Consider the following 16,264-nt stretch of genomic DNA (forward strand, 5'->3'; position numbering starts at 1 on the left):
ACTTAAACCATCGAACTGCGGATGATAACTCTGGTAATTCCACTACAGTCCATTGCTCTACCAACTGATTTATGGAAGGTTATAACACCACGAAGTCGAAAATAATTTTACTGTAATTTTTATATTAGCTAAGTGTTTTTTTTTTCAATCACTAGAAAAATTGGAGGACCTAAGTTGATCCCTCTAAAGTCCCTTTTACAGATTGCAATTATACCTGCAAGACGCAAGAAAGTTGCCTAAAGGCGTGCGCAGTATGACGTCAGTCGATTATTTCCTGCAACTTCTTGCAATTGCGCGATAATCGTTTGTTGCCATTTTCTATGCAAGTTTTCAAGCAAGTCTATATTATGTAGCTAAGTACTTAAAGTAATAATTAGTTTGTGTTTAGCCGAAATATAGATTTCTTTGCGATTAAGTGTTCAATTTTTCCCAAGAGTTCCCAAGAGCAATAAGTAATTTAAAAAAAAAAACAAAAGTATACAAGTTATGTTAAGGGTAAAAATTTGCATTGTAAGCTGTAAAATCGTACATAAAGACCTTGCAATAGACTTGCATGAAAGTTAGACAGGCAAGAAATTGCAGCAAGTTTTCTTGCGAGCTGTAAAGCGGTTTTAATTGAGAACTTCCGTTTGACACATGGGTTAACCTTGATGTCTATGTTTATTTCTATAAGTATGGAAGATTAGTATAATTTGATGTAAATACTACAATTAAATTCAATAATATATCCTCTCAAAATTTATTATACTATATATAATATTTAGTATTAGTTTGTTAATGGCCAAACATCTGTGCATAAACTAAACACACAACAGTTTTATTTACGACATAGATGTTAATTAGTTTTTTATTACAGAAATATTCGATAATAATGCCATTAGCGCCATCTAAAAATCATATTTTAGAATTGTGTCACATGTTTTGATCACCGGCTCTCGGATCATTACGTCGATCTCGAAACAACCGCATCTGTTGAAAGCCTTTTTGTATATTCTCTTTAACCTGTAAAAATACTTACCACCATAAGGCTGAGTAGTCGGCATTGGGGGATTAGCCTGCTGCGGAGGTTGGGGAGTAAATGAGGGTCCACTTGATGGTGGAGGACCAGCGCCACCAATGGCTGTAAATTCAATAAAAATTTCTAGGGTTTATATACAATTTATACAGACAAACAGATAGATGCAAACCAAACTCAAAAAGTTCTGTTACTGTTAAGTGAAATTAGGAAATTTGAGAAGTTGAGAAAACCTTTCAGGTGTGGTGTAAAAAATACTGCACAGAATGTTTCACTTTTCGATTGCCGGTGGTGGTTTTCAAACCAGGTTTCGCAGTTCAACGGACACTTTTTTAATTGCGTTTTATTTTATAATATATCAAAAAAAAAAAAGAAAAACAAAAAATATTAAAATAAGAACTTGTAAAACTTTAAAATTTTTGGGTAAGATTTCCATCTGAAAACCTACTATTTTTAACAAGTGGAGTGGTAATATTATAAAATGTTATACCACTCGTATCCTACAATGTTTTTAAACACGCAGCACCGCACAGAAAGATCTCAAATCTGTATATAGTCAAAACGTTGATGATATTATGACTCTTCACTACTTTTCGCAGATGACCGAGTCATTTTTTCACCAGATAGGCAGGATTTGGAATATATGAAGGAAATTAAAGGAAGAATATGAGCTAGGGGACTCAAGATAAATATGTGTAAGACCGAATACTTATATATTGGATCCGAGGTTGCAGATTTGAACGTAAGTTTAGAAGAAGAGACTATGGAGAGTTGTAAGATTTTTAAGTATTTAAGGTCAATGATAAGCCGAGATGGTAACTGTATGAAAGATATAGAAATGAAAATAGCACAGGAAAAACAAGCCACGAAAACACTTCATGGGGTGATATGGAACAACACCCCAATCAAAGAAAACAAGAAAAAGGATCTTTCAGAGCACAGTGATGAATATTACCCTATATAGAGCAGATGGCCAATGACAACATCAATACGAAATAAAATAAGAACAGTTGAACTGGACTTTATAAGAAGATGTCTACAAATCACCAAAGCGGATAGAATAAGAACAGAGGAAATATGGAACAGAATGGAAGTAGTGCTCAATTACAAAAAAAAAATGGAAAACAGAGGTGGTAGGAGCATGTACAAAGGATGCCAGAGCACAGGTGGACCGGAAAGAATATTGGACTGGGACCCGCCAGTCTAATAGTAGTACCTAAACATGAATGTATCATCATAATAACGGGAGACTTTTGTAAAGATGGGTTACAAAAATATAAAAAGCAACGATACCTAAAAAGAAGACTAAAAATAATGACCACATCAATGAAATAAGATAGCACGAGAAGGTTAAAAATATGAAAGTATTGAAAAAAGTATGGCAGCAAATCTTGGAAAAGCGGCAAACCAAACAAAAGAAGAATTTAGTGTACTTTATTTATCTACAATGAATGAACACTTTCAATCACCTTTAAGTAAAAAACTTGTCAAGTACCAAAATATGTACAGTAACTATGCCCTCACAGATATCTTAGAAATGAAATTATTACACTGACCGTGACTCATATTTACGACTACATCTAGGAACTAGCTAATAAAATTTAATTTGGAATGTAAAACATGAGTCTATTAATAGGTACAAATAAGAAAAACCAAGTACGCAATCGTAAAAAGACAATAACGTTCTACAAAATTATATGCGAATAAACAGCTACCGAGCAGAATCTGAACAATTTACAAGATCATAAAAAATATTCCTTAAACTGAGAAAGGTAGAATGGAATATAAACTATATCTAATGCAGTAAACTTGAAAAGAAACATTTAACTGACGTATTGTAGGGCTATTAGTACAAAAAACTGAAATCATCACACATTTTTTGACAATTCTGTTAAGGTAATTTTGGAATTTACATATATGTCCCTATGAAAAACCTGTATTGGATGCGAACTAAACTACGTTTATCACAATAGGTATCATCTAATAACTGACACATTGATAAATTACCTATATACTTTCGTCAAGTTTTGAATACTTTCTCCAACAGTATTTGATGTACATTCGAAACATTCCTTCAATATACGGAAAGAAATTTTAATATGGATAAAGTAAAAGAATCAATAAAGTATATACCAAGAACTTGAGATAAGGAACTGAGTAGTAATCGTTGCAGTGTCGAAACCCTATAGGCGAGGAAATGAAACACTAAACCTACCAATTTTCCGCAGCAAGATGAATCGCTGTGAAACTTTTTGTATTCGATTCGAGAAAGTGTCAGGAAAGCTCGTGAATAAAATTCATAGTGGTAAAATGAAAATTGCATTCTGTGCATAAGAAAAATGCATTTCCAAAGTGCATAGAAAATGAAAAATTCGCACCTAAGAAACTATCGACATAATTGTGTTCAATTTTATTACTCGGGGATTATCGAGGTCGCTGAACACGAATATAATAACGACGATGGTCCTTGAGCTTCCTGGTACACAGGGTGGACCATGTCTCCTGGAGTAAGTTAATTTCATTCTTAATCATTGACCAGATAACGACCATGGTCCTCGAGCTACCTGGTGCCCAAGGTGGATCTCGTCTCCTAGATATTTATGTTATTTTCATTCGAAATCAGTCGATGGTCATAGCTTGATAGGTGTTCGAGGTCGCTGAACACGAATATTATAACAACGATGAACCTCTTGTGAAGTCTTATGTTGTTCTTATTTGAAATCAGTCAAAAGTCATTACTTGGGGGGTTTCCGAGGTCGATGAACACGAATATTATGACAGCGAATATCCTCGAGCTACCTAAAGCCTAGGGTGGACCTTTTATTCAAAATTAGTCAAAAGTCATTACTCGTGGCGTTTTTGGGGTTTCTATTCACGAATATTAGGACGGCGGTAATCTCCAAGGTATCTGGTGTCCAGCGTAGACCTTGTCTCCTGAAATTTTTTGTTTATTTTTATTTACGATATTTATTAACATATACCTAGAGGAGACCTGTTCACCCTTGGCACCAGATACCTTCGAGGCAAACGCCGTCGTAATAAAACCTACGAATAATGACTTTTGACTAATTTCGAATAAAATAACATAAAACTTCAGGACATGAGCTCCACCCTGGGCATCAGGTAGCTCAAGGACCATGGTCGTTATCACATTTGCCTTAGTGACCTAGAAAACCTCCGAGTAATGACTCTCCACTGATTTAGAATGAATTTAGCATAATCCAGGAGACGAGGTCCATCGTGGGCGCCAGGGACCTCGAGGAGCATTATTGTTATAATATTCGTATTCAACGACCTTGAAAACCACCCAAATAACAAAATTGAACTCATTCCTGTCGATATTTTCCGAGTTGCAAATTTTTCATTTTCTATGTGCTTTGGAAATGCATTTTCCTTATACACAAAATGTAATTTTCATTTTACCACCATGAATTTTGTTCACAAACTTTCCTCCCACTTTTCTGAATCGAATGCAAAAAATGCAGAAAATTGGTAGGTTTAGTGCTTCATTTCTTCGCCTACTATTACAACCATTGATGGTAATCATTAAATTGAACCCTCAACTAGAAGTACCAACAGCAAAATAAAAAAGACAGCCTGATGTAATATCGAAATGTACATGCATTGTATACCATCAGTGTTCTCTGGGAAGACCAACTTTCAGCTTCTTGACGAACGGAAAAAATATAAGACGCTTCTTTTGACAATTAAAGAGGGGTGTTTCGGTACGTTGTTCATATCAAACGATGTGAGCACTATGAGATTCTTCGCCTGATAACCGAAGAAAAGGTGAGATCGATCAAAAGCTAAATTCATGGCTAAAAGGTACACGAATGTGGCTTAAAGGACTTTAGTAGAAATTTTGAAAGCCAAACAATGGTAGCCAATAGGATCGGAAAAATTCCATAGAGACGGAGTCATTACAACAATGTATAAAATAAATAATAAAATTCCAACATGTTTCAATAATATGATTGTTGAATAAGAATCTATTTTTTTGACTGATGAGGTAAGAGATAAGAGCACAATGTGAACAGGCTCAAACTCCGAAAGCCATCTTGTCATCATGAAGGACATGACGATTATGTCTGATTCTTAATTCTGTTAGCACGACCGAGAATGTGGTAAAATGAATATATATAAATAGTAAGTCGACCAATAATGACGTACACCGACAAAATACAGTCAGAAAATCCAGAACTAAATCAATATGAAGAATTGCATCAGAAATAATAATATAGAGAACAACAGAAAACAGCAAAGGACATGAGAGTGGTGTAAACATCACAAGAACGTGCAAAATAACAAGTATACATTTTTGAACTTCGGATAAAACTATTGACCTGCAAGAAAATAGTTCTACCATTGATAGAACTGGCAAAAGAAGATATTTAAGTGGTACCAGAAAAGAATTGTCATTATAGGTCCATCTATGACAGAAATTTAGGTTACATGGGTAATATAAACGGCAAAAAATAGAAAAGCACTTGGCCCCCATGAAGTGAGTGCTGAAATATTAAAATATTTAGGAGAAAATGGAATTGAAGCACTGTGTGGTGTCTTTAACATAATTTATGCTTGGTTTGAAAGTCGACATTTATCAAAATAGCAAAGAAACATCGTGCAAGTGCACGCAGTGATTATCGGACAATAAGTCTGATGAGTCACGTTTTGAAGATCTTCCTGTGAGTAATACATAGCTAGAATATATTAGAGGAGAGAATTAGCAATACTGAATTCGGATTTATGAGTGGCTTGGATACGAGAGAAGCCTTGTTCAGTATCCAAATACTGATACAAAGATGCCGAGATATAAATCAATGTATACATCTATGCAATCGATTTTGAAAAGGCTTTTGACTAAGTCCGACATAACAAAATGCTACATTTATTGAAAACAGCTGGATTAGACGATAAAGCATATACTGGCATTAAGTGGCAAGAATATAAGTTGAACAAAAACTGTCGCATGAAATAAATATAAAGAGGAGTGAGACAAGGCTGTATACTGTCGCCTTTATTCTTGTAACTTGTAGACAGAAGAAATATTTAAGGAAGCCTTAATGTAGACAACAGAAGGTATTATTGTGAATGGTGTAACCGTGAACAATATTAGATATGCCGACGATACCTTAGCGCTAGCTAATTGCGGAGTAAACCTTCAAAATCTCATGAATAAAATAAACCAGACCTGTGATCAGTGTGGATTAAAACTCAACATAAAGAAAACTAAATATATGAAAGCAAACAAAATTATATACAAGATAACGGTATAAAAGTCGGAGATGCCGTACCGGAGAGAGTGAAGAAACTCGTGTATCTCGGCAGTAATATTAATGAGAGCTGGGATGAGCTACATTTGTGAAAATGATAAACGTACTTTGCAGCTACGATCTTAGTATTAACCTTCGCGTTCGAATAACATATTGATATACCTTTCCAGTACTACTGTATGGAGTGGAAGCGTGGAATCTAAGTTAGGCTATGCTTAAATGTTTGGAAGCCTTTAAGATACGAGTATACAGACGACTAACAAGAATAAGCTGGGTCGACAGAGTTGAACCAAAATACACAACTGGTCAATACAATAAAGAGATGTAAGCTGGAATACTTCGGTCACATTATGAGACACTGAAAAATATGATCTCTTGCATCTGGTCGTTCAGGGAAAGATCCAATGTAAACGTGGTCCTGGTAGAAGAAGAACATCATGGCTGAGAAATCTAAGACAATGGTACGGGAAATCGGCTACATCACTATTTAGAGCAGCTGTCAAATAAGTCAGGATAGCAAATATGGTGGCCAACATGATATCCAATGATCGGTAACGGTCAGTGAACTACAAGAAGAAAATAATTAGACAATCAGCAAAATCTAAGAAAAACGGAGAGTGTAGACAGTAGTTAATTGTAAAATAACCAAAGCTTTTAAAAACGACAATTAGAATGGTAATATTTGACATATTCTTGTAATATTATCCATGAAACCCTCTTTAAACTATTGAATATATATTTCTCACGAACGAAATTAGTCCTACTTAATCTTATATTCTTAATTTCAAAACAACAATTATTTGGGTACGCTATTAATATTTGCCCTACATCTTCATCGAACTGTTAGACCGAGTTTTTTAAGGTCTGTTGGATTTTCTAAATAAATAAATATTCATTGAACTACGATTGTTGGTTTGAACCTGACTAATATTAGTTTCGTTTATAGTACTTTATATTATTAGAACCATGCTTTAGTCTAATTCTCTATTAAGTTCTAATCAAGGGCAAAAGTATGTGAAACACCCTGTGAAAAAAGGTTATAGTGATTAAATACAGGATGTTTTTAGCAAAAAGTAATGGATTTAGTAAGAATATACCTGTAAATATTGTAAATAGAAGATATTGTTCATTTTTATTTAGCATATTTATATTTTTAGTTTAGTTCATTTTTATATTAGTTTGCAGAACGCAAAACAAATTGTCTCGTTGACTTTGAAAAGGTGTCTCTAAATAGCTACTAAGACGTGGACACTAAAAATTTAAAAATTATCATGTAGAGACGTATGAGTAAAAAAGGAAAAAGAAGATTAACAACAATATGCTCATATGATACTGTTATTGTATGTAGACCAGAGAAGTGACGATTTGTCCAAGACACTCTTAATTTTATAAACAAAATATACAAAAGATCAAACGTCATTTTTTACTTATAAGCAATGTATAATATCGCTATTTGATTTTAAACACTAAAGGCGGACTCAAACGACGAAACTTGGCAAGTACACAATTTGCCTACTTTGCAAGTATTTGCGATTGTGATGGCAACTAGGGCTCTCACACGAGGTGTACAATTCACAAGTACGCGAGCGTGAACAGACATGGCAAGTATACGCAAATATTCTTAAAAACTTTGACAACTGAATCAGTGGTGTGGGTGTGACAGTCAATATGGATAGAGGTCGTCCGGAAAATCTCGTTGCTTCTGCAGCTTTTGTTGTAATGAGCTCTGCTTATTTAAGTAAATTAAAAAAAATAGAAGAATATGGTGGATGGTATCATTAAATGAAAGTCGAAACAGGTAAGTACCTCTATTTAAAATTAACTAAAACAGCATTGTAGATACAGAAACTGAAAAAATATATAAATCTTTTTTGTAAATACAGCGCCACCCATATGTTGCAGGATCTTAAACGAGAACTTTTAGGCCGTGTGGCCATTAGCGAATCTTTTTTCTCTTCAGTTCATTTATAGTGCACTGGACAGATATGTTATCTTGTATTCTTTTCCAGGCATCATTAACTGCATTACAGTTTTTATGTTCTTTATGTTTGGTCATCCAAATGACTGGCTCATGTTTATAAAAATCAAGAACCTGCAACACAACGTCATTTGTCCACTTCATTTCAGTTAAAAAAAACACACACAAATAAAACTTCTGTACGCTCCTGAGGTCTTTGAAAACTAAATGAATAGTCGCAGTTTTGCGAATTTCTCTGGTCTATTAATCAGTTCTATGACAACATAGTAGCACCTTATCAAGGATCGAAATGGATATGGAATAAAACAACTATCTTTCCAAACACTAAGATGTAATAATCACTGATGTGATGTATCAATCCATGATAGCCTTGATGATCGCCAACATCCGGACCGGATAAGGCACTGAAGAAGAAGAAGATGTAATTGTTTTATGTAATCAACACTGAGCACTGACAAATCAAAAAAGCTTGGGTAGGTAATATTTAATCGTTAGATGAATATGTTAAGAAACTCACATATTTTGTCACTTATTTCTACAAAATACAGGAAATGACTTAGAAACTCGATTTCAAAGTCAACTTTTTAGGTTATGTTTAGTTTTTTAGGTTCAAAATGGATTATTTATTAGGGGGTACGTTTATAAATATTTTATTAATGTAGAAACAGTAATTTTCTACTACAATATTTACAGCGTTGTCTTATTTTCTGGTCCGCCACTTTTCCCTAGCATCCTTTTTATTAAAAATATTTGTATGAATATAAACAGCTACCTAATTTATTTCTATAAAAATTACAAAAAACAGCCTAAAAACAGTACATTATTGACATTATACTCTTATTTATATTCATGTTAATAGAGGGGTTAAATTTTGTATATATTTTATGATTTTGATTACGTGCATATGAATCAAAGATTTATTATGCTCAAAAAGGAAAGAGGGCATCTTAATTTCAAAACAACAACAAAAAGATACGTCTTTAAAACACATATATATTAAAACCCATATACGCCAATATATTTATACAGCAAAATAAATCTTTTTTATATAACCATGCAAACCAAAGATATAAAAAATGTGTTAAAAATATATTTCAGTTACTTTCTAAATGACACAAGTAAAAATTTTGATGATAATAAAATTTTGCTGTCAATAGGACGGCCCTGAAAATAGTTAAAATAGTATATGTAATGTAATACTTTCGATACCTTCTTTTAATACAAAATCAAACTTATATCACAACAAAACTATAAACATAACGTAAAAAAAATTGTCGTTCCATTTTGTATTTATATAAATTGGTGGGTATTAAAACGGATTTGTTTGTGTTACTAAGATATCTTATATCCTACGTCAATATTGGTATAAAAATTAGATGAGTCGAATATTCCATGCGATTAAGGGAAGACGGCTACAGAAGGACCATGTCGAGAAATAACAAACAGAAAACATTCACAGCTGGATTTGATTATCGAACATCGTAAATCAATATTAAAGATAAGTTGGTAACTTTAAAAAAGTTCGTTGCAAATACTAAAAAGTTGTAATAAATATGTTCAAGAACCTGATGTTAATACAATAAAAAAACACCGAAACAAATACAAAAATAGGACGAACATCAAAAAACAGGCCTTTCAGACCTTTTTTTTTCAGATCTAATAACTAAGTATATAAGGATATCTACTAAATAAAAAGAAATATCTATCAATATAAAAATGATATATGAAGCAAATAAATATTTATGCAGATAATTAAAAATCAAGAAGTGAAAGGTTACAATAATTACGGAAGATATTTTCTTAAAGGTGTGCCTTATTAAAAAAAATTGCAAAAATAACAGAAGAAATGAAGTACGAATCAGTGAGTTTGGGAAAATATATCAACTTTAGATCAATTTATAAAATAAATTTTAAATAGGCACGTGCTGTATATACAAAATTCTCGCCATCATAGTTTACTTTTCGCAGACCTCACTGTACTAGTAAGAACATTATGAAGTATGCACGACGAAAGGTATGCTCAAACTCATCGAACCATATCGATGGGCGGTGAAGGAGATTGAGAGTGACACCTACACATATCACTGCTAATACTCTTCAGACACCCGATTAACAGCTACAGCAATAAGCGGAAGAAAGAAAACTCAGGCTATGGGTAAACCATTTCATTTCATCATTTCAGCGATCAGGTCAGGTTCCTTGAAATAGTGTTCAACAGAAAACTGTACCAAAGGTCAACTTGAAAGTAATCCTGAACTAGGGCCAATTTGAATGGACACAAACAAAAACCCCTACAAAATGTATATACGTCCGCTGATCGACACAAGCTGCTAACTTTGGAAAGAATTCTGTGTCAAGCAAACTAGAAACGTTAAAAATTAAACAAACTTATTATTTACGTTATCAAACAAATTATTTTGTTTTGTTACTTGGTAATACAAAAAATTCTTCTAATAATTTTATTTAATCTGCTTGATTCGTACTCACAATTCAGACAGATATTATATATACACTTTAAAGTAGATGCCTTTAGATTATCAATACTTTTGAGGTGCGTTCCTGGGACGACTTTGTTGGAGAACAGTTCATTCTATTACATGAAATTAACTTTAACTTGAGAATATCCATCAGAAAATTGATATTTGTGTGCCAACCACACCTAATTATGACAGTAAAATTCTATTGTTAGTAATTTCATTGTTAATCATGACGAAAAACCAGGAAAAAAGCTAAAAATACTATCCCAACGTGGTAAGTATTTAATCTTACATTTAGTTTACTCTCAATACTACAACATAAATGGTGTATCCTCGATATGTTATTGACTTACTAATAGTGGTATTTTTTTAATGATTTTTTCTTTTAATATTGATTACCAGATCCTACTACATTCTGACGAAGAATTTGTAAGGCAGTTGGTTTCATTTAACATATTAAGAGCAGATTCCTTGATTTTTCCCTTTTGACCACCTGTTTCTTTCAGGATTATACTTGAATCGTTCCACTGAATTCTATACCTTTTTTTACATATTTGAGATCTGTCAAATTCTCTATTTTTGATGTTCACTTATTCTATAATATTTAATGGTGCTGCACCTAAATAAAAGTTTTCGCATTTACAAGGTATTTTATAAATGCAATCATTTGTTCTATCTTGTTCATTATAAGGTTTAATTTTAGATAAAGTAGATCTCAATGTGTTTGTTGTTTTAAATGCTGTTAAATGGTGAATTTATTTCCTATCCCTGTAAATTTTTCTGATATAATCCTTATTTATGGTATTGCTATTCTTTATGTATGTATCGGGTATTCTCAAGTCAATGTTAATTTCATGTAATCAAATGAACTATTCTCCAATAAAGTCATCACAGGAACGCACCTCAAAATATTGACAATATCACGTCATCTTTAAAATGTGTAAGACTATCTGAACAAGAAACGTATAAATTCCGTATACAGCAAGGAGTACGGCAAGGAGACACCGTCTCTCCAAAGCTATTTACACACTTTTAAAACGTAAGAAGGCAGATTTGAACGAGTATGGTATCAACATAAATGGAAAGAAGCTCAGTCATTGAGTAACATGAACAAAACGCAAATAATGACTAATCTGATACTAAATCCTGTTGATGGAAGAGATATTGTGGATATATAGGACATGAAATTCGGTTGGGCAAAGATAACCAGACATGTGAGCTCCCACGTCGCATAGAATCCCAAACGAAGAAACACGTCGTAGACCAAAAACAACAGACGCCTTCGAAAAAATCACGACGCTAAAATGGAATTGGGAAGCCATGTCACCAGATTATCAGATAACCGATGGACAAAACTTATTGTCGAGTGGAGTCCAAGACAAGAAGCACTACAGAGCGGAGGATGCCCACTGGATGCAAGCTGCACAAGACAGAGACAGATGAAAACAGCTGAGGGAGCTATGTCCAGCACTGGACGCGTACAGGTTGATGATGATGATTAGCTAAAGCAACAAAATATGGAATAAGATTATCATAGATTGGAGGACATGGACATATAAGCGATAAAGTGGGGCACACTGATGATATGGGTGAATGAGTCGGTTCGAAATGAATGCACTTAACAGTGTTAGAGAAAAATGAAGAAGCGAAGGAGAGGCCTATGTCCAACATTGAATGTCTCAAGGCTAACGTTTAGGTGGATAGATGTTAAAAAAGTTTTATTTAAAAATCCTTTATAAAAGGTATATAATTAAAAAGACTCTTTCGGGCTACATCGTAGAACGTTTTCTGACTAAAAAGTTCATCATCAGTGTATTACCAGGTCTTGTAGATGAGGGAAGCCACTAAGCATTTGGCTAAAAACGTCTAGAATGGTACAAAATTTATTGTGTTACATTTTTGTTAAAAAGATGGTGTGATGTAAAATTTTTTAACAGATACCCTGCATGGCAATGTAAGACTCCCAATAGGAGTTGCTGCTGACCCTGAGACAATGTCTCTAAATGGGTTCTAGACGGTAACTCCTACTTTTCACAATTCCTTCATTCCCTACAATTTCTACTTTGTGTAAGGTTAAAACTCCAGGAAATGTTCCAGTCAACTTAAAGAACACTTTCCAAATTATAATTTAAAAAAAGGAGATTTGTAAACATTATAGTAAGCTGAGTTTTATAAACTGTAAATTCAAGGTAACCTCTGACTCTCTATTAGATTCCATAGGCTTTGATAACTTAAACAACGTTCTGTGATGTCATCTTTTTAACAAAAATTAACACATAATAAATTTTGTACCATTTTAATGGTTTTTACCCAAATCTTTAGTGGCTTGACTCATGTACACCTGGTAATATACTGACGATGAACTTTTTAGTCCGAAAACGATCTGTGATGTAGCCCGAAAGGGTCTTTTTAATTATATAACTTTCATAAAGGATTTTTAAATACAACTTTTGTGATTTATGGTATACAGCCAACTACAGGAATTTTATTTTCCTTGTGGATAGATATTAATTGTGATTAACTAAATCGTGGGACACGGAACCATAAGGAAAGTTCAACACATGATGCAAAGCGATAATAAAACTGAGAGTTTCTAAAGTTTTTAAACCAGTAAGAGGCTTAAAGCAAGGGATCCTTTAAATTCAACGCTCTTTGTTAAAAAAAAAATAAGAAAAGTAAGATAAAATGCTTTATGGACGTTATTTTATAAAATACAGCAATACATAATATGAAAGAACTCAAGGAGTCAGTTGCATCGCTCAATAGTTCGAATAATTCCATTTTTAAATATGTAACAATGGGTAGTTAAGTATCCCGATATAGCTCTAATTCATTTTCTCAAAAAAAAACATTCTATAACCACTGGAGTTTTAGGAACGAGATTCTTTAAATATAATATTTAGTATTCGTAAAGACACAAATTTCACCCTATAATTTAACTTTATTTCTGGGGTAAATATGACGTGGAAATCGATGCTCGGTAGAATGCAATAATCATAATAATAATCGATCAATATGTAGCTGAAAGTAGGGACTATCCGATGACCGTGGGAGTAAATGTGAAGTTTCAATAGCGTAGAAAAGGTGTTAATTAAAAATAACATTTAACAAAAGAATATGATTTCTAAGTGAGTGTACTGGTACTATAGAAACAAAATAGAAAATATAACGAAAGGCAAATTTGAATAAAAAATTTAATAACAGTAATGATAGGTATATAAATAAAAAATATACATTTATGAGTATATATAAAAAATGGTAAAGCAATAGGTCCAGACCAAATCCCTATAGGAACCTTAAAATGCATAAATGATGAAACCTTAGACATTATAGTAGAATTATTTAACTCAGTATACAAAACGGGACACATACCGAAACAATGGTTACTCTCCACTCTTTGTGTTATCCCTAAAAAGACAAACGCTAAATATTGCAGTGAATACAGAACAATATCACTAATAAGTCACATTCTCAAATTATTCCTAAAAATAACACATGGTCGTATAAATAAAAAACTGGAAGATGGAATAGATGATAGTCAGTTTGGGTTCAGAAACGGACTAGGAACCAGAGAAGCGTTATTTGCTTTTAATGTGTTAGCTCAAAAATGCATGTTTGTTACGTTGATTTTGAAAAAGCATTTGACAAAGTAAGACATGACAAATTAGTCCAAATTAAAGACAAAAAACATAGACCATATTGACATACGAATAATAACAAACCTCTACTGGAATCAAAGAGCACAAATCGTAATAGATAACAAACCCAGTCCAGAAATTGAAATCAGGAGAGGAGTTAGGCAGGGATGTATTATGTCCCCAGATAGTATTATGACTATTTAATGTATATAGTGAAACCATTTTTGATGAAGCATTACTATCTCAAAGTGAAGGAATAACAATTAACGGAAGATCTATTAACAACTTAAGATATGCAAATGACACCGTGATTATGGCAAGCTCTGCTGAACAACTCCAATTACTGCTAAACAAAACAAACAGTTTCTGTGAAAAATATGGACTAAAAATGAATATAAAAAAGACCAAATACATGATAATAACAAAGAAAACAAACTACTACGTGTTTTCGATACTGCAATATGGACTTGAAAGCTGGACATTAAAGCAAAAATACATAAATAAGTTACAGTCCTTTGAAATCTGGTGTTACAGGAGGATGCTTAGAGTAGCATGGACAGAAGGAAACTAACACGGAAGTATTGTGAGAAATGGGCAAAGAATGCGAAGTAATAAACACAATAAAAATAAGAAAGTTACAATATCTGGGACACGTAATGAGGGGACAGCGATATGAACTGCTAAGGCTGATAATACAGGGAAAGATAAGAGGAGGAAGGAGTATAGGAAGAAGGAGAGTGTCACGGTTGAAGAATTTAAGGGACTGGTTTAAATGCAGTTCTATAGAACTCTTCAGAGCAGCAGAAGATAGAGTCAAGATAGTGATGATGATATCCAACCTCCGATCGGGAGACGGCACTTAAAGAATAAGATAAAAAGTCTAATAAACAGATACTCATTCCAAGGGAAATTATTCTGGAGAAACACAAGTAGTGAACAACAGAGAACATAATGTCTAAAAAACCCAAATAAAGGTGCTGAAGACGCACTTGATAATACCTATATATCGGGTTATACATAGATCACTGATGAAGAAGAAAACTAATCAAACACCATGCAGGAGAATAAGAATTATACTATATTTTAAAAGTAACATAACAAGTGTGCTCATTATTTATATAGCCTAAAACGTGTTTTACCGGGTATTGTTAGAATAATGGGCGATGTCATAAGTAGACAGGTCATAACTATACATCAAGAAATTGCATTAAATTGTTGGGCTTCGGTTATTATAATCAGAATAGTTTTCTCCAGTCAATTGTAAGCGAATAAAGAGATTTGATATTAATATAGTGTGATTTTTGTGATAGTTAATAGTGAGTTATTTTATCGAATATGGAATCAACTGACTATTGACGAGTCAAAAAATTAAAAATGGACCATTTATAACGCAATGAAAAGATTGTTATACTAAATGTCTACGATAATTATTTTCGGCAACAAAATCTTTCTAATATCGTTGATAGTAGAGTTTTAAATGTTGTCCACAGCAATAGGATATGGAAAATCAACTATATTTAAAGTGTTAAAAGGAGACAAATCGGCTGGTATAAATTCACCCAAACCGAGACCAGGGAGGAAAAAATCTAAAAGTCTAGCTAGATGATTGTTTTATTAAAAATGCCATTCATAGGATAGACCAGTCGTTTTTTTTAACAAGCAAATACCAACTTAAAGAAAAAGTTTTATATAATCGAGATTTGTCCACGATAAGCAGAACCAAACTTTGAGTCCAGTCGTCTTTAATGACAGCATAATAGCAGTGTTGAAAACAGGAACGGGGAAAAACATTGTGTGTAGTTTTATCTGAAATTCTACCTCCGTTAAGGAATAATAAGAAAAGAGAATATCTCTGACAGAAGAAGTAATAAAAGATCATTCCT

The 16,264-nt window shown here is 33.1% G+C and overlaps 1 protein-coding gene across 3 annotated transcripts in view; it reads right to left on the minus strand.

Moving 5' to 3' along the window:
* The window catches only part of LOC140447543 (DAZ-associated protein 2), a 74,502-nt gene that overhangs the window by 29,832 nt on the left and 28,406 nt on the right, over window positions 1–16,264 (minus strand). For all 3 annotated transcript variants that reach the window (XM_072540249.1, XM_072540250.1, XM_072540248.1), the window contains one exon: window positions 1,019–1,120. In XM_072540249.1, coding sequence (XP_072396350.1) covers window positions 1,019–1,043 — 25 coding nt within the window. In that variant the 5' untranslated portion in view covers window positions 1,044–1,120. The remainder of the gene's footprint in view (window positions 1–1,018; window positions 1,121–16,264) is intronic.

The sequence above is a fragment of the Diabrotica undecimpunctata genome, chromosome 8, assembly GCF_040954645.1.
Source record: "Diabrotica undecimpunctata isolate CICGRU chromosome 8, icDiaUnde3, whole genome shotgun sequence".
Taxonomy (NCBI): domain Eukaryota; kingdom Metazoa; phylum Arthropoda; class Insecta; order Coleoptera; family Chrysomelidae; genus Diabrotica; species Diabrotica undecimpunctata.